This window comes from Gopherus flavomarginatus, chromosome 3 (genome assembly GCF_025201925.1).
Source record: "Gopherus flavomarginatus isolate rGopFla2 chromosome 3, rGopFla2.mat.asm, whole genome shotgun sequence".
NCBI classification, from domain to species: domain Eukaryota; kingdom Metazoa; phylum Chordata; order Testudines; family Testudinidae; genus Gopherus; species Gopherus flavomarginatus.
In genome coordinates this window covers 217,327,043-217,352,577 of record NC_066619.1, presented here as the reverse complement: position 1 = coordinate 217,352,577, position 25,535 = coordinate 217,327,043, and the positions used below count along the sequence as shown (strand labels likewise).

The 25,535-nt window shown below is 42.9% G+C and overlaps 1 protein-coding gene across 2 annotated transcripts in view; it reads left to right on the top strand.

Moving 5' to 3' along the window:
* The window catches only part of GPM6A (glycoprotein M6A), a 352,026-nt gene that overhangs the window by 105,150 nt on the left and 221,341 nt on the right, over positions 1-25,535 (top strand). Inside the window, exon 1 of one of the 2 annotated variants that reach the window (XM_050945404.1) lies at positions 23,972-24,491. The exons of the other annotated variant lie outside the window; for it this stretch is intronic. Within the exon in view, the coding sequence (XP_050801361.1) occupies positions 24,455-24,491 (37 nt within the window). The 5' untranslated portion in view covers positions 23,972-24,454. Of the gene's footprint in view, positions 1-23,971; positions 24,492-25,535 lie in introns of those variants that run through there. 2 annotated transcript variants of the gene reach the window in all.

Genomic DNA, 25,535 nt, shown 5'->3' with positions numbered 1-25,535 from the left:
ATTGCTTACATCCGCTTGGGCAGAATTTGGGCCAAGTTATTTAGAAGCAATTTGATATAACTACTCCCAATTTATCATTAGAAAACATATATATTTTTAAAATGCTTGGTTGAAAAGGGACCCTAGCGGCTTCGGTCAGCACTACTGATTGGGTCATTAAAAGTCCGGTTGGCGTGGTGCTGTCAGGCTCTCTACCTGGCTCTCCGGAAGTGGCAACATGTCCCTTGGCTCCTAGGCTGAGGAATGGCCACGGGTACTCCATGCGCCACCACCACCCTGAGCACTGGCTCCGCAACTCCCATTGGCTGCTTCCAGGGAGCTGCCTGAGGTGAGTGCTGCCTTGGATCCAGCACCCCAAAACCTCTCCCATGTCCCAACCCCCTCGCCGAGCTCTCTCCCGCACCTAAACTCCCACCCAGAGCCTCCCCTGCACCTCCTCCCATCCCTCAGCCATGAGGCCCCTCCTGCACCCAAACTCCCTCCCTCTTAGTTAACCAGAATTTTTGATTTACCAGCACCCCCCATGCCCCCAACATGCCAGATAACAAATCTGTGTGTTTGTGTGTGTATATAATATAAAAAAAAGTGTGTATGTATATATAAAATAGCAAAGAACAGTCCTTCATTAGTTTTCATAAAGTTTTAATACCTGACTACAATCTTGCATTAATATGCCTTTGATCTAGATCTTTTTAATTACAGGGTATACATAATGTAGAATTAATGTAATAGCAAACTACAGGATATAGACAGATGAAAATAATACAATCAACAGCTCCTTTGATTCTTGATAGCATACGAGTGAATTAGTTTGAATGCATACTAACACTTAACACTTCTTTGATATTCACGTACAAGTGACTTGGCCTGAGATTTTAGATCAGCGGTGGGCAACCTGTGGACGCAGCCTGTCAGGGTAATCCGCTGGTGAGGGCTGCCAGACAATTTGTTTACATTTGCACAGTTGCCCGCAGAGCCCACTGGGAGCTGTGGGAGACCCGTGCTGCTTCCTGCAGCTCCCAGTGGCCAGGAGCGAAGAACCACAGCCACTGGGAGCTGCGGACAGCTGTGCAAATGTAAACAAAATGTCTGGTGGCCCGCCAGCGGATTACCCTGATGGGCCCAGGTTGCCCACCACTGTTTTAGATATACCACTGTGACCTCCGTACGGTCCAAGATAGTTAGGGATAGTGCACTGTTATTTCTGTGTCACAATGCCTGTGGTGTTCGGAAGTACACAGTTTTTCTGATTTAGAATAGGAGATACCTGTGCTAACTGTATGGTGGTAATAATTGGCCATTGTTGACTGTTTAATGGCTTTTACTGGGCTTGTCAGTCCCCATGATCACCCTTAAAGACTTGCTGGTTTGCTCTAGGTAAATACCCCTTTTTTTCTTCCATTCTTCTCTGCTCTTTATTTACTTGCCTAGATTGTGCAACCTGCCTGCAGCTGTGTAATGGTGTATACTCCTGTAGAGTGAAGCTCTGCACTGCCCCTGAGGGAGCACTGAGAGAGAATGTCCCTTAGAAGACTGCATGGTGGGGTATGTAGTCTATGCCTTTAGAATCATGCAGATTACTGTTCTTGGTATTCCAGCCCTATACTGTAGATTAGTTTGGAGGGGCAGGTCTATGACCTGCTTCTTTCCTGCGTTTTTCTGAGTGATTTGCACACAATTGCCAAGCACAAACATTCCAAAATCATGAAACTGGCTTAAAAATCATGGTTTTCTTAAAAAAAAAAAATTACTTTTGGATCCTTTTTATTTGCCCCCCATCCGCTTTTTGTTTTTAATATTTTTTTAAAGCTGAGAGTCTCATGCATTCTTGTGATTCCAGGAGTTGTTTTTATTAAAGCCCCTAAATATTACAAGACTCCTGATCAAAAATCACAAAAAGTGGCAATACTGCTTTCCCTAAGCCATCTGGAATTTTGTGTAGATTTGCTTCTTGTCTCCTGGCTATAAATACTTTTTTCTAGTCTCCTGTCAGTGACTGCAGCCTGTAGGGGAAAGAAGTCGCCAAAGCAGGGACCATTGAGAGAACTTTCTACACTTTTGATTGGACTTTCTCTGCCCTGTGCTGATTGTCTGTTTTGCTTCAACTCTTTCTTCCCCCTCCCTTGCAGTCTCTTCACATCAGATTTTCTCCACACTTTACCGTCTTTCCCTCTTCTCCATTGCCCAGTCCCCTGCACCTCTCTTCCCTTCCCTCTAACTTATCCCCTCCTACCTAATTCTCCCACCCCATACCACACACACACACATGCGCGCGCGCGCTATAGTGGAACTAACCTGACATTTGCTGCCATCATGTTGTTCACTCTGCTTGTGTCTTATATCCCTTTCCTCATCATGTTTATCTTGTTTTTTTTAGAGAGCAAGGTCTTTGGGGCATGGACTCTTCCCAGCCTGATCAGCCAGTTAGCTTGCACATCCCCAGTCAGCCTTCTCTAGGGAGCTGATTGATACCTAAGTAATTGGAGTGTTGGCTCAGCTGCTAGCTTCCTGGACTCTGTCACAGCTTATAATGCTTATAGTTTTAAAGTATCAGGGTAGAGTTATCCAAGCTAATCATTGCATTATGCTGAGTTTTTGAACCATCATTTTATTTCTTTGTAATTGATATTTGCATATAAAGTGAATTCAGAGTACAGGCACTTGAGCCTTGAATGTGAGAGCAAGAAGTTTACATTTGATGCAGTAGTGAAGGGAAGTCCCAGAGTAGAGTCAACAATGGGGGCAATGTAGCCAGAGGTAATATGCATGGAATGGAAAAATTATAGGGAAGAAGCCACATCCTTGAATGACAAAGTGAAGCCAACATAACCTCCGGCATAGATGACAGTGCTAGGTCAATGGAGGAAATCTTTGGTTGACTTAGGTACTGTCTCTTGGGGAGATGGCTCAACTACAGCAATGGAAGAACCCTTCCTGTTGTTCTAGGTAGTGTCTATCCTAAGCGCTACAGTGGCACAGCTGCATAGTCACAGACACGTACACTGTTCTGATTCCCTTTACAATGAAACCCAAGATGTCAGCAAAAAGCTGTTGCTAGTAGCAGTAGATCTTTAAAGGTCCAACAAACATGTACCAGAAATCCGGGGAATATTTTAAACTTGTCCCTTAAGAGAAGGGGTTGTTTGGTTTGGGTTTCAATTGGAAGGTTGACAAAGCGAATATATCAGGTCGCTTACGTTCTGTTAATTACATTCTGATAAATGCATAAATAGAAAAGGTTTAGAAATGTTTTTTAAAATAATATTATGTCCTAAAGAGTCAGCTGATAATCACGGGAGGCAGGTGTGATTTTCTACCTTGTATGCTAAATTGAACAATTTACTGGGTGGTTATTTGGGGCAATGGGGAGATTCACTTTACGCTGAGTCCCAGCTTGTTGCCATGATGGGTCAATGGACTGATCTGGAATGGCAAATCCCACATTCCTGTGCCAGTAAAACAGGTGTCACTACCACAAACCCTTCCAAGGATCTCTGATTTTCTAGCCAAAATTTTGTATTTTTATTATTAGACACAGGTACCATGGATTGTGCGACTGGCTAGTCAAGCTTCCCTGTAACTGCTTAGTATCAATAAGAAATCCATGTTAGAAATACATTTGAATAAATGTAGGCTTTTAAAGTTATTCATTTAGCCAAGGAGTAGAGAGTCATATTTTTATACGTTTGGCTGAAATTCTACAGCATAGACAGCAAAGTATACTGTTTTAAAACATTGAATTTTACTGGCTGAAAAGGAGAAGATATGTTACAGTCTAATATTGAAACACTAATGTTTAACATGTAATCGATGGGAGGCTAAAGTTGACAGTGTATGTACTTCAGCTTGCCGTGCAGTGATATTTAACCAACTACTTTCTCTTTCTCTGGGGGATATTTTTTTGCCGCCTGAAAGCCCATCTGAAATCTATTTAAGTGATTTAGTTTTCTGGATTAGGAGGATCTTCTAAACATGTTGTATTAAGACATTCTAATTAGTTTGCAAAAGGAATTTTAGTTTGAATATCTCACAAAGTATGTGACATTATTATTATTATTATTATTATTATTGTGTTATTTCTGGGCTTTCTTCCTCCCCACCAAAGAAAACTAGTGTTGTGGATAACATAGCTGGGTAACAAGGATATTCTGCACCCCATTGATTCTTTCAAAGGCACTAAGTAAATAACAAAGATGAAGAAAGGATTACAGGATCCAGAGGGTATGCTAAACCAACAGCATTAAATCAGTTCTAGTGGAGAATATCTATAAACTGTTCTTTTATAGTCTGTTGTTGTGTAGTCAATTTAAATTATGGTTTTTAAACCTTTCTCTGATCTTTTGGGGATGTGAAGAGGGGTAAAGGGGTAGTTATATACTTACTTTATGCTCTTCTAGGACATAATTTAAATAAAATTTCATTTGCTGTTGAGCATCTGGATTGTACAAAAGTCTCATTTGCTGTATTTTCTTTTAGTGAAAAATTAATTAAAAAAATTAAGTCCTTCACTAACCCAATACTCCGTACTTGAATAGAATGTGAATGTATATTATAACTTGGCAGAGAAGTTTTTGGAGAAGAAGAAATGAAAGACCATTGAATAATGTCCTTTCAGTAGAAATGTGAAATGGTAAGCAAGATTTTGCTAATTGCAGATTCCAATATATTGAACAGAGTTGAAGAAAACAGCGCTAAATACTTTTAAGCATATTTTGTCATGTTGATTAGTTCACATTTGAGAAGATGAAGTCAGTATACCATTTCCAGACTTCTTACATCTGTCATTTGAAGACCAGTTCAGAGTCAGAGACAGACTGCTCTTTTAGGGCTATAGTAAGGTGTAAAAAGGCTTCTGGTAAAAATCTGTGAGCACAGTTTAACTTTTGCAAGTTCACTACAAATTCAAGGTTTGTTGTCTTTCCCAGGTTTATCACATACACATCACCTAATGCTGACCTTAAAAAACTGTTAAATATTTATGAGTGTATTGGCTTTACAATTCTTTTTAGTCCTCCCACTATATGTGCTTGTGGGAAGGCCCAGCAAGCAGGCTTTTGTCTAGTTCTCTTTGTGGCGTTGCTTTTTGTCCCCTTCTTCAGTTCATTTTTCAACTCTTCATTGTCTCCTAGTGGAAAAATGAGATGGATGACATTTTAGTAAGATGGGTCAGCAGAAGTAAAGGGGTGCTAAAGTATGCATGTAGCTGGCATTTTCACAGAGAATCTACTGTAGATGCTTGCTTGTCCAAGCCTAAAAGATAAGAGTCCTTAATGGGGCTTCTGAATCTGTTTGGAGGTCAAAACTTCCTGCCACTGCCAGCGTATTTCTAGCTCCCTATATTAATTTTCTTTGCCCAACTCATTAGCTCAAGTTGTAGAGCTCCCATAATCATACCATCTTGGCTGACAGGAATTTTCTAAAGCACGAATTTAAAAAAACAAACAAACAAACCCCACAACCACCACCAATTCTCATGCTGTCTTCAGTTCCTGTGCACAGTTCTGGTTGATGGCAGTATATGATTCTGAGTTTGATGTGTGGGCTTTCTTAGTTGCATAATTCCCATTGATGTTGCCATGTGGTTAACTATGGAAACCATCATGAACTGCAGATTTTCTCACAAGATATTAAAATTGGCAAAAGCCTGAATATAACTTATTTAAAAGGTCAGCAATAGATTTGATTATTATTTTGAAATATTTATGTTTAGATGTTTATGTACTAAAGAGCAGCATTTAAAAAAAATGGCTGTACAAATACACACAGAAAGATGTAGTCCCTGATACAAAAAGTTTAGTCTAAAGCCCTGATCTTGTATTTTGATCCACGTGGACAGACTACAGTGGCCTACTGGAACCCCATTGACTCCAATGGTGTCGGAGCAGAACCTAACTAAAACCAAAAAGAAGCAGGTGAGTATAACAGACAAAAGGAGTGGGCAGTTAAAGGTAGCAACAGTAAGTCTTACAATTACGTAGGTTAATTGTATGCACAGCTTTATGGTTCTAGACCTTTTGGACTTCTGTCACTTAATAGTTAATATCAGCAATCCCCCAATTATCACCCAACCTAGCCTACATTAGCTGGCTGATTCTTCTAGGCATAGTATCACTGTAGAAATGGATCTTGAGGTGGGATTTGAAGGTATTTGCAAATAGTTTCATCAAGTGATGGCTTGATCATGGGTACTTAGTGTGATGGGTTGAGTCACAGAGACCCCGTTGGGACTGCCACCTGACATGCTGAGACTACCTCTGAGCCCATTCTCCCTGCCAGCTTGGGACTTCAGTACCCTATCTTGTTGTGCCAGACATGCTGACCTGCTGCAAACACATACTTAGGTCTGAACCACGTCCCCCAAAAGCTGCAGACTTAACTGACAATGGCTTAAGAAGTGCTCCTGTCTCTAGCACCCAGACACCCAGCTCCCAGTGAGATCCAAACTCCAAATAAATCCATTTTCCTCTGTGTAAAGTTTTACAGGGTAAACTCATAAATTGTTCGCCCTCTATAACACTGATAGAGAAAGATGCACAGCTATTTGCTCCCCCAGGAATTACTTACTTACTCTGGGTTAATTAATATGCAAAGGTGATTTTATTAAATATAAAAAGTAGGATTTAAGTGGTTCCAGTGACAGAACAAAGTAAGCTACCCAGCAAAGTAAAACAAAAATATGCAAGTCTAAGCCTAATACAGTAGAAAACTGAATACAGATAAATATCCTCCCTCAGGGCTTGTCTATATTGGCAAGTTTTGTCAATGAAACTAATGTCAACAAGGAAAAATTGACAAAAGCAATGTTGCCAAAGCATGTCTACATTCGCTCCCTCTGTCAGCAGATCGTGTTCACATTTGGGGCACCTTTGTCAACAGCGAGAGCAATGGACTATGGGTCTGTATCCCACAGTGCCTGGCGACACTATCCATCGCTAGGTGTTGTAGGAATGCGGAAATGGAGCGTGGTGCACCCTGGGATGTGCAAAATGTACTGTCATGCACCACGTTGTGTCCCACCCCTCCAAAGCTTTCAGGCTTCCTTTCGTGCCATTTTTCCAACTGTCATTCTTTTGTAGTGCGTGCCAGAATTTTCAGTGATAGAGGATGGACCCCGCACTCCTCTCCTGTGCGCTGTTAGCTGTCGTGAGGACATCACTCATGACAGCACAGTTACTTGCAGAGTTACTCACAGTTAGCAGAGGATGAATCGCAGGCCCCTGACTGTGATATGGACGGCAGCAACTTATGTGCATTCACAGAGCAGCTGCAAACGGCAGATCGTCCCTTTTGGGCTAGGGAAAAAAGCACTAATTGGTAGGATCACATTGTCATGCAGGTGTGGGATGATGACCAGTGGGTACAGAACTTTAGGATGCATAAAGCAACCTTAATGGAGCTATGTGCTGAGCTGTCCCCAACATGTGGTGCAAGGACACCAAATTGAGAGCTGCCCTTTCAGTAGAGAAAGCATGTTGCAATCGCTGTGTGGAAGTTGGCCAATCCAGACTGCTACCGGTCAGTTGCAAATCAATTTGGAGTAGGAGAATCCACTGTTGGGGCTGTATTACTCCCAAGTGTGCAGGGCAACAAATCACATCCTGCTGCATAGGACCGTGTCTCTGGGAAATGTGCATGTAATAGTGGATGGCTTTGCAGAGATGGGTATCCCTAACTGTGGCGAGGCAATTGTTGACGCAGACATTCCAATTTTAGTGTCAGATCACCTTGCCTCTGAATAGATCAATAGGAAGGGATACTTCTCCATGGCATTGCAGGCACTTGTGGATCATTGAGGGCATTTCACTGACATCAATGCAGGTTGGTATGGAAAGGCTCATGATGCATTCATCTTCAGGAACAGTGACCTGTACAGAAAGCTGCAGCTGGGGACTTTCTTTCCAGACCACAGGTTCACAGTGGAGGATGTGGAAATGCCCATAGTAATCCTGGGAGATCCGGATTACCCCTTACAGCCCTGATTCTTGAAACCTTACACAGGGCACCTGGACAGCAAAAAGGAGCGTTTTAACAACAGCCTGAACAGGGGTTGCATGATAGTTGAATGTGCCTTTAGCAATTTGAAAGCCCACTGGAGGTGTCTCAGTGACAGGCTAGACCTTACCGAGGATAATATTCCCGTGGTCATAGCCGCGTGCTGCACTTTGTATAATCTGTGTGAATCTAAGGGTGAAATGTTTGCTCAGGTGTGGGGCACTGAGGCAGAGTGCTTGGCTGCACAGTTTGAACAGCCAGATGCTAGGGCTGTCAGAGGAGCCCAGAAGGCTGGTGTATTAACATCAGAGAGGCTTTGAGGAACCACTTTGACAATGAGGGGCAGTAACACATGTCTGCTTTGGAGTTGCTTCCCTGGTGCATCCATGTACAATGTTGGGGCCCAAGATCCTTGCAACACAGTACTTTAGAAGCCTGTTCCCGAGAATGAATTGATTGCTATATGCTTTTTTAGAACACAGAATAAAAACGCTGAATCTTTAAATACCTTAGCCTTGATTTATTGTTAAAAAGGGTATAACCTCACAACTGTGTGTAGCTCCAGCTATTATTGTGGAAGCTGTGAGAGGGGGTGGAGTGATGGGGAAACTCAGGAGTGCTGTGAAGTGAAAATGAATGCGTGGGCATAGAGGAGGGTGGGGCTGGCAAAAAATTGTGCATCTGCATGTGCTGCAGTGGAGGTTGACCACGGATCTGCTCAGTTTGCAGTTATATCAAAGACTTGAGCATCTCTGTCTGATCCTCCATAATTTTTATCATCTGCTCTGTCGCTTTCCTTTTCTATCCTGCCTTTCAGCTTCCCAGCAATCTTTCTGTTCCCTGGTCTCTGTCTCCATCGCGCTGTAGCACCTCCCGGAACATGGCGTCTTTGCTGCGCCTTGGGTTTTTTCTTATCTGCTGAAGCTAGTCTATGGGGGTACGTGGTTTGTTCTTCTACGTCTGTGCTGAACAGAAGAGGGATTGTTATGTTCCAGCAAGTGATTGAAACATTTTACTAAAAAGGGCATTTTGCTAGTAGAAATCACTTTCTCTCTGAGACTCTAGGCAGGCACATAGCTCTGCAAGCACCCCAATCATGGTGAGTGTCGGGAGTGGGGGAAGGCGGTTGTGTGTGTGGAAAAAAAGGTCACAGCTTGCAGGGCAACTTTGCAGGGAACTCATTCTAAAATTATCCCACACTTTTTCACAAGCAGCCAGCCTGCTGGCTGACCTCTCGCTACTTCGGGTGACCAGAGAAACCAGGGCACAGCTGCTGAATGCTTGTTGCTTTCACCCCGGCTATATCCAGCTCCGCTATGTGCTGCTTTGGTCCCAGCTCCAGTGATCGCTAAATGACATGGTACAGTTTCCTACAATGAGGGAACTAACAAGGCTGCAATCCCTTGGAATCTGTGGCAGAGGGTTTGAAATTTTCTGGAGCCTCTCTCTGGAGGATACCCTGCAGGTCGGAATGTCCATCGATACCCTTCTTGGCCATGCAGATTAGCTACACAGGGCAATGTCCAGCTCAGAGAAAATGCTTTTCAATTTCCTATACAAGCCACAGCAACTTACCTGGCATTTCATCTGCTTCCTGCTCCCCGGAGAGCATTTCTGGAGTGGAGAAAAGTTCCTGGCTGCCTGCCCCCCGGCGACCCTGCCGGGAGCACCACGTCCTCTTCTAGCTTAACTTCTTCATCCAGAATTTCAGCTTGTGGATTACCCCCACTTTCTGCTGCCTGCGAAGTATCCATGGGCCTATCAGCGATGGAGGTGGGGTCACCACCAAGGATAGCATTCAGCTCCTTATAGAAGCAGCAGGTCTTAGGTGCACCACCGGAGCAATGGTTCGCCTTCCCTGCCTTATGGTACGCCTGCCTCAGCTCCTTTGTCTTCGCTCTGCACTGCTGCATGTCCTGATCATAGCCCTTTTTACACAAGCTTCAAGAAATCTGCCCATATGTGTCCCAATTCCCACGGGTCACTCACAGCTGCAACTGAACAGACTCCTCTCCCCATATACTGATCAGATCCAATAACTCAGTGATGGTCCAAGCAGAAGCACATTTGGGGCGATAGCCAGCCATGCTCACTTGGAAAGCTACCTGGGAAGCTCCTCTGGGAAGCCAGCAAGCAGGAAATGAGATTTAAAATTCCCAGGGTTTTTAAGGGGAAGGGGCAGGTTGGCTACTGGGCAGTGGAGTTCAAACCGCTGACCAAAGTGACAGAATGGTAATTGTGGGATACTTTCTGGAGGCCAATACAATCGAAAAAAACCCAAACCCTGTTGTGTCTACACTGCATGTTTAATGACAATAAAGGGAGGTGAAAAGACAAAAGTCTCTTGCATGGGTGGAAGTTTTTTGTCGCTAAAACTTGGAGTTTTTTTTTTTTGTTTTTTTTTTTAAAAAGTGACCTTGCAGTGTGTACGCTGTTGCTGGTTTGTCGCCAAATCCCAGTTTTTGACAACAAAACTTGCCAATGTAGACAAGCCCTCAGAGTTGTTTCAATAAGTTTCTCTCACAGACTAGACTCCTTTCTAGTCTGGGCCCAATCCTTTCCCCGAGTACAGTCCTTGTTCCAGCTCAGATGGTAGCTAGGGGATTTCTCATGACTGCAGCACCTTTGTTCTGTTCCACCCCCTAATATAGCTTTGGCACAAGGCAGGAATCTTTTGTCTCTCTGGGTCCCCACCCCTCCTTCTAAATGGAAAAGCACAAGGTTTAAGATGGATTCCAGTACCAAGTGACATGGTCACATGTCCTGGGAGACCCCAAGCCTTCATGCTTCCTGGCCTGACTCACAGGAAGGGTTGCAAGTAAACAGAGCAATTTACAGCCAATTGTCCTAGTTGATGAGAGCCATCAAGATTCCAAACCACCATTAATGGCCCACACTTTACATAGTTACAATAAGACCTCAGAGTTATATTTCATATTTCTTCTTTCAGATACAAGAATGATACATTTATACAAATTGGATGACCACACTCAGTAGCTTATAAGCTTTGTAATGATACCTTACCAGAGACCTTTGCATGAAGCATATTCCAGTTACATTACATTCACACTCATCAACATATTTTCATAAAATCATATGGAGTGCAACATCACACTTAGCTGTTGAAGTCACTGAGAATTGCAGATGCACAGCATTGCTAAACATCAGGCCAAGATTTTTTTTCTGAAGAATAATTATTTACAGTAAAATAGGTGCTGAAATACTATTCACTGAGATCTATAACTTACTATTGCTGAATAACTTATTTGTTAGTGTTTTCCCATCCATGTGCAATCAGCTCTAGGACATTGAAGAGTGCCCAACAGTAAGCTGACCTGCAAGGCCCTGATAGATGATCTTTCTTGACAGCACTAGGGGCAACACTATCTACAGCATCATTTTTAGAGAGCAGCTTCATTTGTTGACCATGTTAGAATGTCAACGATATAATGAAAGGTTTCTATTCAAAACTAAACTTGATGGGCCAGATACTCAGTTGGAATCAATCCAACAGCTCCATTGACTTCAGCTGGTTTAAATCAGTGTAGGTCTATTGAAGATCTGACTGAATATATTGTTAGAAATGTTTCTGTAGTGCCCTTGACCAAAGTGATATAGTTTTACTAGATTTTTTTTCTTTTTCTTAGAATGCGAGCTTTGTTTGGTCTTTGCAGAAATGCTGTCATGTTACTGTTGTGATTCAGTTTCTTTTTAGGGGAGCTGTGGCAAGCATCCAGGAGTTGGCGCTCTCACTTAATCTCACAAACTAGAGCCAGTTCTTTGTGAAGAGGTAATCGGGCATTGGTACTCAGACAGAGATTTCTGAAAGAGGCATTGCCTGTATGCTGTTTGTGATCGCCTCTGTCCCAGGATTAGTATATATTGTTTAAGCAAAGTGGTACTGAGAATACTCAGGCTCCACTTGATTGATTTCTCTTGCCAACAGTAAGATGACCTGCATGGTCCTGATAGATTATCTTTCTTGATAACAGTAGGGGCAGCAGTATCTACAGCATCATCACATTGAGAAGAACAATTTCTTCAAGGAATCATTCTCTCTCCTTGTGTTGCACTGGAAAGGGAACAGAAATGTGAGCAGGGACAAAAAGGTGGCGATAAAGGAAGGTTTAAATGATATGGGGGAAAGAAGAGATGTATAGTAATAAGGGGTGGGGAGGAAATGAGTAATGTAAAAATGTAGGCATGGAACAGAGAAGCAGAAAAGTAACTAAACAAATTATATATAATCTTCCTCCTATAATTTATTTTTCTCCCCTGTTGTATGCACTTATGATACTGTAATGCCCTTACTTTCAATGTAGTGTACCTTTACGTTTCTGAGAACTCTGCTTCTTGGCGGAGACAACAGATACCTTGTTCTCAAAGGAGAAACACACTTTTATCTTTTATTCTTTCTTCTTGTTGTTTTCCTTAATCTGAACTGAGTCATTCTTAATGAAAATATGAGTTCTTGCAGAGTATGTATAACCCACTGGTCAGTGTGTGTTACCTGTCCCCCCTCAGGACCAGTCCACAAGTCTGTTACTGCCTTCACTTTTATGTCATGACTGCCATCCTGGCCAACACTGTGGATTGAACAAAGGACCTCCAGAGCTAAAAACATCAGGCTCTAAAGCATTGAGCACAAAGAGCTAGAGAAAAAACCGAAAGCTTTAACAGCCATGCAGGGGGATACATAACACACACTGGCACATATGGTACCTATGGGATTATATTATATCCCTTACAACAAGGTGTCAGGAAGATGTCTCCAATGAGAGAGGAAAAAATGAAATAACTGCATTATGAAACCCTATGAATATGCACTTTGGTGCAAATTGACCACAGAGGAAATCAAGGGAATGTGAAAGGCTCTTTCAAGATTTGAAAGCTGTCAGGAAACAAAAATACAGTTTTAATTAATTGTGATAGATTCATAAATCATAAAGCCTGAAGTGGGGGGATCATTGTGATAATCTAATGTGACCCCCTGCATAACACAGGACCAAGGGCTTTACTGACTTAATCCCTTGTTGAATTAGAACACGTCTTTTAGAGAACAACCAATCTTAATTAAAAAAATTTCAGTGATGAAGAATCCACAATCCTTGATAAATTGTTCCAATGGTTAATTACCCTCATTGTTAAAATTGTGTGTGTTATTTTGTCTAGCTTCAACTTTCAGTCATTGGATTTTGTTATAGCTGCATCTGCTAGACTCTGTTATCAAATTTCTGATTGCCCTATAGGCATAGGTGCCAACTACGTGGGTGCTCGGGGATGGAGCACCCATGGGGAAAAAATGGTGGGGGTGGAGCATCCACCAGGGCAGTCTTCCTATCAGCTGCCTCCTCCCCCCCAGTATTTCCTGCCTGCCAGCAGACCCCACAAATCAGTGCCTCCCCCATCCTCCCTGTGCCTCCTGCCTGCCATAATCAGCTGTTTCGTGGCATGCAGGGGGTTGGGGAGAGGAGCGAGGAGGTGGTGCTCTTGGGGAAGGGATGGAACTGGGTGGAAAGAGGCAGGGTGGGGTGCACCGGTGGTGGGAAAAGGCGGGGTGGGACCTTAGGGGATCCTTAGAGAGATCTTGGAGGAAGGTGGAGTGGGGGCGGGGCATAGAGCAGAGCTGGGGTCGAGCACCCCCCAGCACTCTGGAAAGTCGGTGCCGGTGCCTGTGCCTGTAAGTTACTTATAAACTGTGATCAAGTAATCCCTTGATGGGTGAGGCCCATCGGCTGGCAGGAGGCGCTAGGGGGAGGTTATAGTAGAGGGGCTGCCGGTGGCAGTATGGCTTAGATTCTTTGTTCCTAAATGCATGACTTACATTTGGTTGTATTAAAACAGGTATTGTTTTCTTGCACTTGCCCTACCAAAGTTAGTCAAGCACTTAACTTTTTTGGTAGGGACAACATTAACTTTTGCATTACTAACTGTATGAATTTTTTTAGCTTACAGTATTGTGCTTAACCTCAACATTAAAGCTTTCAACAAAATGAATCCAAGACTGGGGGGACAGAGAACCAGATCTCCATTTGATAGCTATATTGAAATCATATGGACCTATGCCAGTTTATACCACCTGAGGATCAGGCCCAATAATAATAAAACATATCAAAGAGTCTTTTGCTGTGAGAAACGTATGAGGTGTATGCCATGGTACCAATTTGGATGTGCACTCTGGAGTGTAATGGGTTAGAATTTGACACATATGGCCTTAATTTAATGTATCAACTGATGTGGCAATACTTTTTATGATCCAATTGTAAAAATGTCAGCCTTTAATTGGTGGTATTCTGGAAACACATCTGGTCAAAATAAAAGGTTTTAAGTTGTGGTAATAATCTGGAAATATGTTAAGGCTGGTATTTTGTATCAAAGGCGCCATATAAATCTAAGGTATTATTATAATAATTCCCTTAGTGAGTGTAGCTCTTGGGTAGTGTTATATTTGTGTCCTGAAAGGAGAGTATTTTTTAAAATCTCAAATTTTAAGATTATACATTGCAATGCCCGATGTCATGGGTAGCAGAAGGCATCTGTAACAAAGTGAAAATTTCTAAATGGGTTAGTTATTCAGAGCAAGGCTGTCCTTGATCCCTTTTGTATTTAGTATTATAAATATAATTGGTAATACAGAGTGACATGTAAATTAGACTACTGTAACTTTCTTTACTGCATATAATCCCTCATTGCTGAAGGGAACAGGTTACCAGGATAGGGAAAAAAACAAATGATAAATATGTTTTCAAATTCAGGAAGAGAATTGTCAGAGACAAAAATAGAGAAAAAGGTAGGAAAGCAATAAGGGAATTAGGAAGACCAGATCCATGTGCATACAGGAGAACACTGAACTCTCATTAAAAGTAAAATGCAAACCTGATCTTAACACCACCTAAAAACTAAGAAAAGCCTTTCCTTTTCCCCTTCATACACACTTGTACCAATTATGGGGCAAACTTCCTCTTCTCTTTGTCCACACTTTCACAGTACTATAGGCTAGATTCTCAACTTTTGTAAATGGTGTAGTTCCGTTTATTTCAGTGGCATTACATTGATTTACAGCAGATGATAATGTTTCTATATAATATGGACATCCTGCCATTCTTTTAAGCATTAACTTTGTGATTGGTTTTACCTCTGGGGATATTTCTCTTGTTTGAGTCCTCTACAGCAGTAGTTCTCGAAAAGGGGTAAGGTACCCCTGGGAGTATGAGAGGCCTTCTGAGGTACACCAACTCACAGGCGCTGACTTTTTTATTTTTCTTGGTGGGTGCTCCATGCCCGCTGTACCCCAAGGTACTGCCCCTGCTCTACCCCTTCCCCCTAACGCCCCACCCTTGGTCCGCCTCTTCCCACCCCTGCTCTGTCCCCTCCCTCATGGGCCCCCGCCTGCTTGGTGCTCTCTGTCCTCCCCCAAGTGTCTCCCACCAGTTGCCAAACACCTGGTTGCTGAACCCCACTGAAGAGCTGTGTGGCTGGTCGGTGCAGAGCACCCCCTATTTTTTTCTGTGGATACTTGAGCCGCAGAACACCCATGGAGTCGGCGCCTATGCATCAACACATCTAGATATTTGCCTATTTTTACACCAGGCTATATAAAAAGCACTAGTGAAGTCAGTACAAACTAAAATGTCATACAGACAAAATGAGAAAGTAAGCAATTTTTCAATAATAGCATGCTATGACCCTTGTATGTTTTGTAAGCAAGTAGTTTTTAAGTCAGGTGAAACTTGGGGGTACGCAAGACAAATCAGACTCCTGAAAGGGGTACAGTAGTCTGGAAAGGTTAACAACCACTTCCCTACAGCATTGTTACCCCCACTGTTTTACCTGTTTCCAAGTCGCTGTTTTGAAAATGCAGAACCCAAGTCCTTGATCTCATCATAGCTTATTTCTTGATATACAGATAACATAGTTACCCCAGTTAGAACTTCCCTTCAATTCCTTTCCTCACCATTTCAATGTTCCTCTCTACCTCAGAGCTAACTTTTGTTAGTTACCTTTTCATGACATGAAACCCATCCGTTCCCAGGCATTGTGGGTTTTGGTGGGATTTTAGTTGTTCATCTGGATACCCCTTATCGTATTAACTAATGTGCACATGCCCTGGAGTGTGTATTTAGGCATATTTTAGAAATTTTAAATAAACAGCACTGAAAGCTGCTGCCTCCAGCATTGTCCCATAGGGAATTTCAGGGATGAAATCTCTTCATTCCATCACTAAATTGTAGTATTTCTGGTGTTAATTTGCCAAACAATGTTTAAATACATGAAGTGTTTATTTATATAAGGTCTTTATAAAAACACAATGTTTATCATGCAGAACAAGACATTATTATGCAAAATTTTACTGTGAAACCAATTTAGTTTGTGCAGTATTTTAGTCTTCCTGAACCTAAATGACCTTGTTCCCTAACTTTTCCAAGATGGTTACTACATACATAGTGTACCTGGCAGCTCTGCCATAGGCTTCTGGGTTCCTTTCTCAGTTTTTTAATAGAAGTAAAAAATAATACTTAGCTCTCTGTGACACTCTATAGTTTGAAGTAGCACCCTGGACCCCCATATTTGCACTGTGATATGATTATAAGAACATAAGAATGGCCGTACTGGGTCAGACCAAAGGTCCATCTAGCCCAGTATCTGTCTACCGACAGTGGCCAATGCCAGGTGCCCCAGAGGGAGTGAAACTAACAGGCAATGATCAAGTGATCTCTCTCCTGCCATCCATCTCCATCCTCTGATGAACAGAGGCTAGGGACACCATTCTTTACCCTTCCTGGCTAATAGCCATTTATGGACTTAGCCACCATGAATTTATCCAGTTCCCTTTTAAACATTATTATAGTCCCAGCCTTCACAACCTCCTCAGGTAAGGAGTTCCACAAGTTGACTGTGCGCTGTGTGAAGAAGAACTTCCTTTTATTTGTTTTAAACCTGCTACCTATTAATTTCATTTGGTGACCCCTGGTTCTTGTATTACGGGAATAAGTAAATAACTTTTCCTTATCCACTTTCTCCACATCACTCATGATTTTATATACCTCTATCATATCCCCCCTTAGTCTCCTCTTTTCCAAGCTGAAGAGGCCTAGCCTCTTTAATCTTTCCTCGTATGGGACCCTCTCCAAACCCCTAATAATTTTAGTTGCCCTTTTCTGAACCTTTTCTAGTGCTAGAATATCTTTTTTGAGGTGAGGAGACCACATCTGTACACAGTATTCGAGATGTCGGCGTACCATGGATTTATATAAGGGCAATAATATATTCTCAGTCTTATTCTCTGTCACCTTTTTAATGATTCCTAACATCTTGTTTGCTTTTTTGACCGTCTCTGCGATGATATGATATGTTATGATATGTTTTATACAAGTTATGCCTTGTGAGGTATAATTTTAAAAGTCTTGAACTGTTGAACATTAATATCCTATTGAATTGTATGTGCTGTGATTGTATATGAAGTATTACTATGTGTGTGTTACTGAAATACATTGTAGAGTTGGGAAATGCCCACAGTCAGCCTTTCAGTGACAAAAAAGGAGCACTTAGTAAGACAGACTTACACCAGGACCAGCCATATATGTGTTGATAGCCCATTAAGGGGAATCCACTCTCCCAATGGCCATCCCAGAGATTTCTCAGAGAGGACACGTACCCATTGAGGGCTGCTTAACCCTCATGTCACAGCAAGGGTCTTTCTAGCAGCTGGAAGAAAGTATAAAAGGACAATGACATCATCACTTAGCCTCTCTCCTCCCCCATTTCAACACCTGGAAGATCATCTGGAAGACAGACTTTGAACTGGGGAGATTGGTCCCAGACTGGGAAAGGAGTGAATCTAGTCTGTGGCCTTGGCTACACTTGAGAGTTACAGTGCTGTTGGTGGCTTTATAGTGCTATAACTCACACCCCGTCCACACTGGCAAGGCACGTACAGTGCTGTATCTCCGTGGCTACAGCGCTGCTTGTACTCTACCTCCCCGAGAGGAATAAAGAGTATAGGGCTTCTGCTGCAGCGCTGGGGCGCCAGTGTAAACAGGGAATAATCTTAGAACTCTGTGTCTGACCTCCGGAAGCTTCCCATAATCCTTTAACTGAACATTCCGCTCTTTGTTTTGTTATGAACTCCGGGCTCCCGGAGCTGCTTATCAAAAAAAAACAAATACAGCCCCTGTTTGCTGTGAATGAGCGGAGGCAGAGGGGCTCCCTTTGGAACGCCCACAGCTAGTGTTTGCTTGAAGAGAGAGGGAGGGAGGAGGCTTGAGGAGAGAAGCAGCACGGCGGGCAGGAGGGGAGGAGTCCATTTCAGAGCGGCTGCTTATCTGGTCTGTGAGGAAACAAACATACAGCGGCTGTTTGCTTTCAGTGAGAGAGGAGTGGGGGAGGGGTTGGAACTTGCAAGGCAGGGAGCTGACACAGTGTCGGCTCCAAAAATCCTCCCTCTCTCTCTCCCTCACGCTCCCTGTCACACTCCACCTCACCTCCCACCCCTTTTGAAATGCATGTTGCAGCCACTTGAATGCTGGGATAGCTGCCCATAATGCACCGCTCCCAATGCCGCTGCAGATGCTGCAAATGTGGCCACGACAGTGCGCTGGTAGCTGTCAATGTGGCCAGACTGCAACGCTTTCCCTATTCAGCTGTATGAAGACAGGTTTAACTCCCAGCGCTGTACAGCTGCAAGTGTAGCCATACCCTGTGTATCGAGAACTGTGAACTGCCTATAACATCCATTGGAGCTGCTTGATTCAAATCTTGCTTAGTCTGTAGAACTTAGACTGCAAATTAATTTTTTTCTTATGTAACCAACTTTGATCTCTATGCCTGTTACTTATAATCACCTAAAATCTACCATTCTATAGTTAATAAATGTGTTTTGTATATTATCTAAAACAGTGAGTTTTTGGCTGAAGTGCTTGGGGAAATCTCAGCTCAGATTACAAAGACTGGTGCATGTCCACTTTCTGTTGACAAAGTGGCAAATTAATTAATGAGTTTTCACTGTCCTAAGGAGTGTTGAGCATTGGAAGACGGTATGTTTCTGGGGTACAAGACTGGGGTGATTGGCTGGTGCCCCTCTCTGTATGATTAATGAGTAAAACTGTGATTTAGTTACAGAGGTCACGGAAGTCATGGAATCCATGACTTCCGAAGACCTCCGTGACTTCAGCCAGTGCCAGCTGGGAGCTGCAGGGTCCCTTGCTGACTGTGGAGGCCCCCGCAGCTCCCAGCTGTTGCAAGCAGCAGGAGGGATCCCCACCTGCTCCCCACCATCCCTGGCAGCAAGGGGGACCGCCACCCATTCTCTGTCACTCCAGTGGCTGGGGGAGCCCCGCAGCTGGAAGCCACCAGCAGAGGTGGACCCTGTAGCTCTAAGCCCCATGGGTGGTGGGAGTCCCAGGAGCTCCCAGCCCACTGGCAGATGCGCAGGCTCCCCATTTTGTCATGGATATTTTTAGTAAAAGTCAGGGACAGGTCACGGATTCCATGAATTTTTCATTGTTGCCTGTGACCTGTCCATGACTTTTACTAAAAACGTCCCTGACAAAATCTTAGCCTTATTCATGAGGCTTATTGAACCTTCATGCAGTTTAGCTGGGTGTGGGACCCACATGCTGATGGCTGAGTGATCACAGTGTTTGGAGGAGATGACTGTTGTCGCTGGCATAACATTGTCCCAGGCTGGAGAATTAAGGGGGCACGGCAGTACCACAGTTCCAGGTTGTACCCCGGGTATCCTCTTACAATCTCTCATGTGTATAAGCTTTATACAGAGTAAAACTGATTTATTTGGGGTTTGGATCTCATTGAGAACCGGGTATCTGGGTGCTAGAGACAGGAACACTTCTTAAGCTGTTTTCAGTTAAGCCTGCAGCTTGTGGGGGACGTGGTTCAGACCTGGGTCTGTGTTTGCAGCAGGCTAGTATTTCTAGCTCAACAAGACAGAGTACTGAAGTCCCAAGCTGCCAGGGAAAACTGGCCCAAAGGTACTCTCAGCACATCGGGTGGCAGTCCCAAGGAGTTTTCTGTGACCCAACTCGTTACATCGGGGTCTCAGCGTGGATGGCCTCTGCAGCCTGGAGCTCTGACAGCTTCCTGGTAGGAGCATGCAACACTTGTATGGTTTCCTCTGTGCTCAGCCCAGACTGAGCTGAGCTACTCTCTTTTATAATCTGGTTCCAGTCTGAGCATGCCCAGCATGAATCAGTGGGTGTGGTTTCTTTAGCCCACAAAGTGTGGTTAACCCCTGCAGAGCCAGTGCAGAGTAGGTATTCCTTGTCACATGGAGTAAATACTAGGGAAACTGAAGAGCTTTTTAAGCTAAAAGACAATGTTGGCATAAAACCAATTGGACATAAACTGACCAGGAACAATTTCAGGCTAGAAATTAGAAGAAAGTTTCTAACCATCAGAGGGGTGAGATTCAGTAACAGCCTCTCAATAGGAGTTGTGGGGGAAAGCAATTTAATTAATTTTAAAGAGAGAGCTGGACAAATTTAAGTATGCGGTTTTATGATGGGGTGGTTTGTGATGGTGATGGGCAGAGTACAGCAGCCCTTAGGCTCACTTCTGGTTTGCCATGCTTTAGGTTTCAGCTGGCCACCTGCAGAGGTCAGGAAGGGATTTTGTACCCTCAACATATTCTGTGAGGTTTTTTATCTCCTTCCTCTGAAGCATCATGGTTGGCCACTGCGTGAGGTGGACCAGGCCTCCGAGGTGTCACTGAGCATTTTTCTTTCGTGTGCTTGGCTGGCTGGTTCTTGCTCACATGCTCATGGTCTGGCTGATCCCCATATGTGGGGTTGGAAAGGAATTCTCCCCCAGGTCAGATTGACAATCCTTGGGGATTTTTTTTGGCCTTCGTCTGCAGCGTGTGGGTACAGGTCACTTGTGAGGATTATCTGGGCATTTAATCATTTTCCTGTCATTGCAGTATTGGGATTCCCGCCATGACCCATTCAACTGGCTTACACAGAACACCTAGATCAGTTCTGGGAGAACACTTCATCCAGTTCTCTGGGATCGAAAAAAAAATACTTTAACTCCAGATTTCGTGTTACAGGTTCTTTTATTTGGCATTCAGCAGTGCTATGTTCAGTTGATCAGACTTAAGTGGGGGGATGAGTATAGGGTGTACCACACATCTACAGTTACACAGAATACCTCTTCCTTTATATATATTGTGACGGACTCAGGCCAGAAGGATATAAGAGGGTAGTGGAAGGCAGGTATATTAGCCTCAGAATGAGCAGGTCCCTGTTCCGTGGATAGCCAAACAAGGGCTACTTGAGGCCAGTCAAGACACCTGATGCCAATTTAACCAGTTAAGGTCGTTATGCTAATGCTGACACCTGACCTCAATTAACTGACAAAGGGTCAGCTAAGGCTGTTAGGCTAATGGGGACAGCTGGAACCAATGAATGGCCCATTTATACTGCATTAAAAGGTCTCCTTTCTAGTTCTCTCGAGAGGAGCCCAGGGGAAAGGAACTGGAGGAGAGGAAGCATTACTGAACCCTGAGGTAAGGGTGAAGCCTGGAAAAGGGGAGCACGGGGAAGTGGCCCAGGGAATCTAAGCAGCGTCAGTGGAGGAGGGAAGCCACCAACAGCTGCTGCCATTAGGATCCCTGAGCTGGAACCCGGAGTAGAGGGCAGGCTCAGGTTCTCCCCCTCTTCCCTCCCCGCCCCCATGATCTACAGAGATCCCTTGGAGAGGGGAAACAGACTTTGGTCCAGGTAAGAGACCAAGTGGTACCTACAGAGCTCTAAGGAGCAACAGAGACTGGGGATATTCCACCTTCCCACCTCCCATATCGGCCTGTGATGAAAGTAGTTCAATAAGCTGTAACCTTTGCCGCCATGCTGGGAAAGGGAGGTCATATTAAGGGCCCTAGCAAGCTTCTGAGGCTACTGTATCCGCCGGGAAGCGCAGGACCCACCAATGCAGGCTCGGAGCTTTGTAACAACATGTACACATTACATTGTATTTCTATACATTGCATCACACATTTTGGGATTGGCTTGGTTACTTTTCAGGAAAAAATCCCTATGCAGCATACTCTGTCCATGCATTGTCCAGACTTAATATGGTCTTTACCTCATCTCTACATTCCTAGCTTGTCTTGTCCATTGTTAGTATATGGTTCTCTCTGTGTTCTTCCTCTTAGCTGGCTCAGGCATTCTGTGTTTTTAGCCTACTGACCTATTTACGTATCTTATTTAGCGCAAAGTTCTGTTTACCTCCCTAATCCTGTTCTCCAAGAAATGAAGCCTCCCTCCATGTGTTAATTACATGTGAGGCCAGCCCTTTGCCTCATACAAGGGCCTTGAGGACTGATGCACCTTGGACCTACCTAGTCTCTGCCTGTGGCACATAATAATCTAGTCTTCTGTGAGTCTCATTTACTTTGGTCTCATTTCCATTGCTGAGCTTAGTGTATGAGTGCTGGGTCTTGTTGGTGGCCTGTGATATACAGGAGGTCAGACTAGATGATCTAGTGGCTCCTTGTGCCTTAATCCTATGAGCTAAGGGAGGCCATTCCAAGGTTAGGACAAATCATGAAAAAGTTACTCAAGGGTTGGAAGGTGATAGAAGATTCAGCAGAGTGAAATCCGTTAGAGTGCAGGATCCGGACGAGAGGACAGCTGAAATGTAGATAGAAGCAGACCTGTTCTGTACTTTTTACAGATGTTGTTGATTAGCTAGAATGTGATGTGCAAAGGCTGATTAAGTCAGTGAAGGGATGTGAGTTAAATGCTCACATTTGCAAATAAAGTAGTACAATTTTATACAGCATATATTTTAAGAAAGTCTTGGTGCCTTAGAGAAATGTCCTCCTTTTCTGAGGAACAACAGAATGCATCAAAAATGCCTTACTAAGGCCCACCTTACTGGAACTGGTGAATGCTAGGAGGAATCCCAGGAGAGTGTGGGGAACTAGAACTAGTTGGTCAGTCAGAGGGGGTGCAGATCATGCTTTTGTTTGATGGTTGACAGCTGGAAGGAGAGTGGTCAGGCACTTTACGTATTGGGGGATATGTTCATTTTAATGAGTTATTATTAGATTGAACATCTATGTCCTAGACTGTAGTGTGCTCTTAAAATATTATACATTCTGTAGACAGCTGGGATCCAGGGAGAGAGGCTTCCAGATCTACTGGTCTATTTTCAGTGACATCTGAAAGATATGGGGAAATGAGATTTAAGGAATGTTCAGCTGTGCCATGCATTTTATGATGCAATTCAACAAAATCGAAATTTGTGGACTTTTAGGTCATGCTGAAAGCTCATTTGTTTTCCCAGGTTTTCTAGGGGAGGCAAGATCCTTGCATGCTATGATGTTGAAGCCATCTTAGATAGATGAGCAGCTCAGTGGTGGATTTGGGAGATTTTAGTTTGAAAAATATCTAGGAGGTCAGGGAAGACTGAATCTGTGGGAAATTGGTCCTTATTTATTCCATATAAGAGGTATACATGCAACCAAAGTGCTAGATAGGTGCATTTTAAAAACCAAATTGTCAGGTAGCGATCTGTCTGAAAGCACAGATTATTTTTCAAATGTCTGTTGACGTGAACCGTTATGAACAAAATGTTTACCAGACCTTAAAACAATTTTAAACATAGAGCGAGCTGGTGAGGGGGTCCCTTTTAATAATATCACATTAAAAATAGTTTTGCTTCTGTATTTGTTCTTTTTAAGCCTTGAAATTTTTTATTCATGATGAGAATTAGTCACGTTTTTCTAGGAGGATAGGGAAAGGGAATGTCCTCCTTGAAGCCTGTCAGAATACATTATAGAATAAGTATTATATTATGTATTTCTAATACTAATTATACACAAATAGTATAGACATATGAGAGAGAGAAAATGAAGGTGAATATTAGTAATGTACCGTATGTGACCAAGAGTGAGACAACTACTGCAGCATAAAGAACCCACAGGCATCTGGGCTTTCCCACTTTAGTAGCAAATAGGGGGAATTGTGGGTTGGTGGTCTGCTTCATGTTAGGAGGACACCCCTCCATCTGTTCTCAGTGCAGCCTGTTTCCAGTTTAAAACGCAGATTTCAAAACAAACCTCAATTTCTTTCCCCCATTTTATATGCAAAGTGAGGCTTATGAATTACAGTGTCTCACTACCACTGGAACTGAGACCAAATTTCCCCCCAAAATTCACTGGCTATTCATTTGAATATCTGTTTACAGTGATAAACAATGGACAGCTTTGAGAAGAAAAATTGATAATCTTCACGGAAGAGTAATTTGAATGAAATTACACTTGACAGCTTGTCTCCAAGCAAACAAGGAGAGAGAGAGAGAAAGCCTTAGCTAAGCTCTGAGGACTTGCCTAAGCCTCTGCTGTTGAAGCTTCCTAGGAAAAAAGCACCCCACACTTTTTCTAGCATCTAATTGAAGCTTTTGATTAATTCTGTGTAGCAGTTTGTAGTGAAGAAAGGTAGCCATGGAAGAGAATATGGAAGAGGGACAAACACAAAAAGGTATTGTGATAAATAGTTTTCTGTTTACAAATATGGTATTATTTTATAGTTTCCTTATTTGCTTTAGGTGCATGCCTATAAGGCTAGTGAATATCCTGATGTAGTAGATAGGAAAGATTTTTCTTTCCATTTGGCTTCTTGAAGTAATTCCTGGAATTAATGTTGTGATTGTGAATATTTAAGATTTACGGAATTCAAATGCAGAGTCCTATATACATAGTAGTAACACTGCAAGCTTTTAATGTGGACTGTTTCCCAGAACAGTCCTTTGTTAACCTTCATTTATTTAATGTTTTCACGCTTGTCAAGATGGGTCAAGGGAGCCCACTGTGAACTATGAGAGAGCCACTCACACAATATTTGGAGCTAGTTGGAGTTAGAAATCTAACAATGTAACCATTATTTACACCTTTGAATGAGTGTCCAGACTGAACAAAGACCTGGAGTATATTTTGCATATTATTTGGGAGGTGTCTATATTTCTTTCACTTTCCCCCTCCATTTCGCTTTAGGTATCTGTGGAAGCAGCCTTGCTGTAATATCTATAAAGGGATTGGTTGTAAATTTTGCAGTGTATATATTCAGTTAGCTTTTTGTTTTTGCACAGTGCAGTTCAGTTTGTGTTAGAAAAAATAAATACACAGCATGGTCATGGTATTCCTATTTTAAAATCTCTGGTCAAAGTTGTATGTAGCCGATTGTTGCTGGGCATATTACTGTTTTTTAAAGGTAAACCTCTAGATTGTTGTTGCTTGTACAGTATATAAAGTTGTAGCTCAGGAAAATATACTGTTCGTAAAGTCCTTTTCTTTAAGGAGCAGAGTGTATTTCCCTTTCTGTGCTGTCCATGCTGGATTTTATGTAGATGTATTGAAATGAGGGCATTTTTTGTATAGCAAGTGCAAAGGTAATGCTGGCAAAGATTTGCCACATTTAAATCACAGGTACTGTTTAATCTAAATTGATCTGAAGATCAATGCCTGAGAGAGGTATTTTGGAGGCAAGAAAATCAGATAACCTAAACTCCATGTAGATGCATATTTC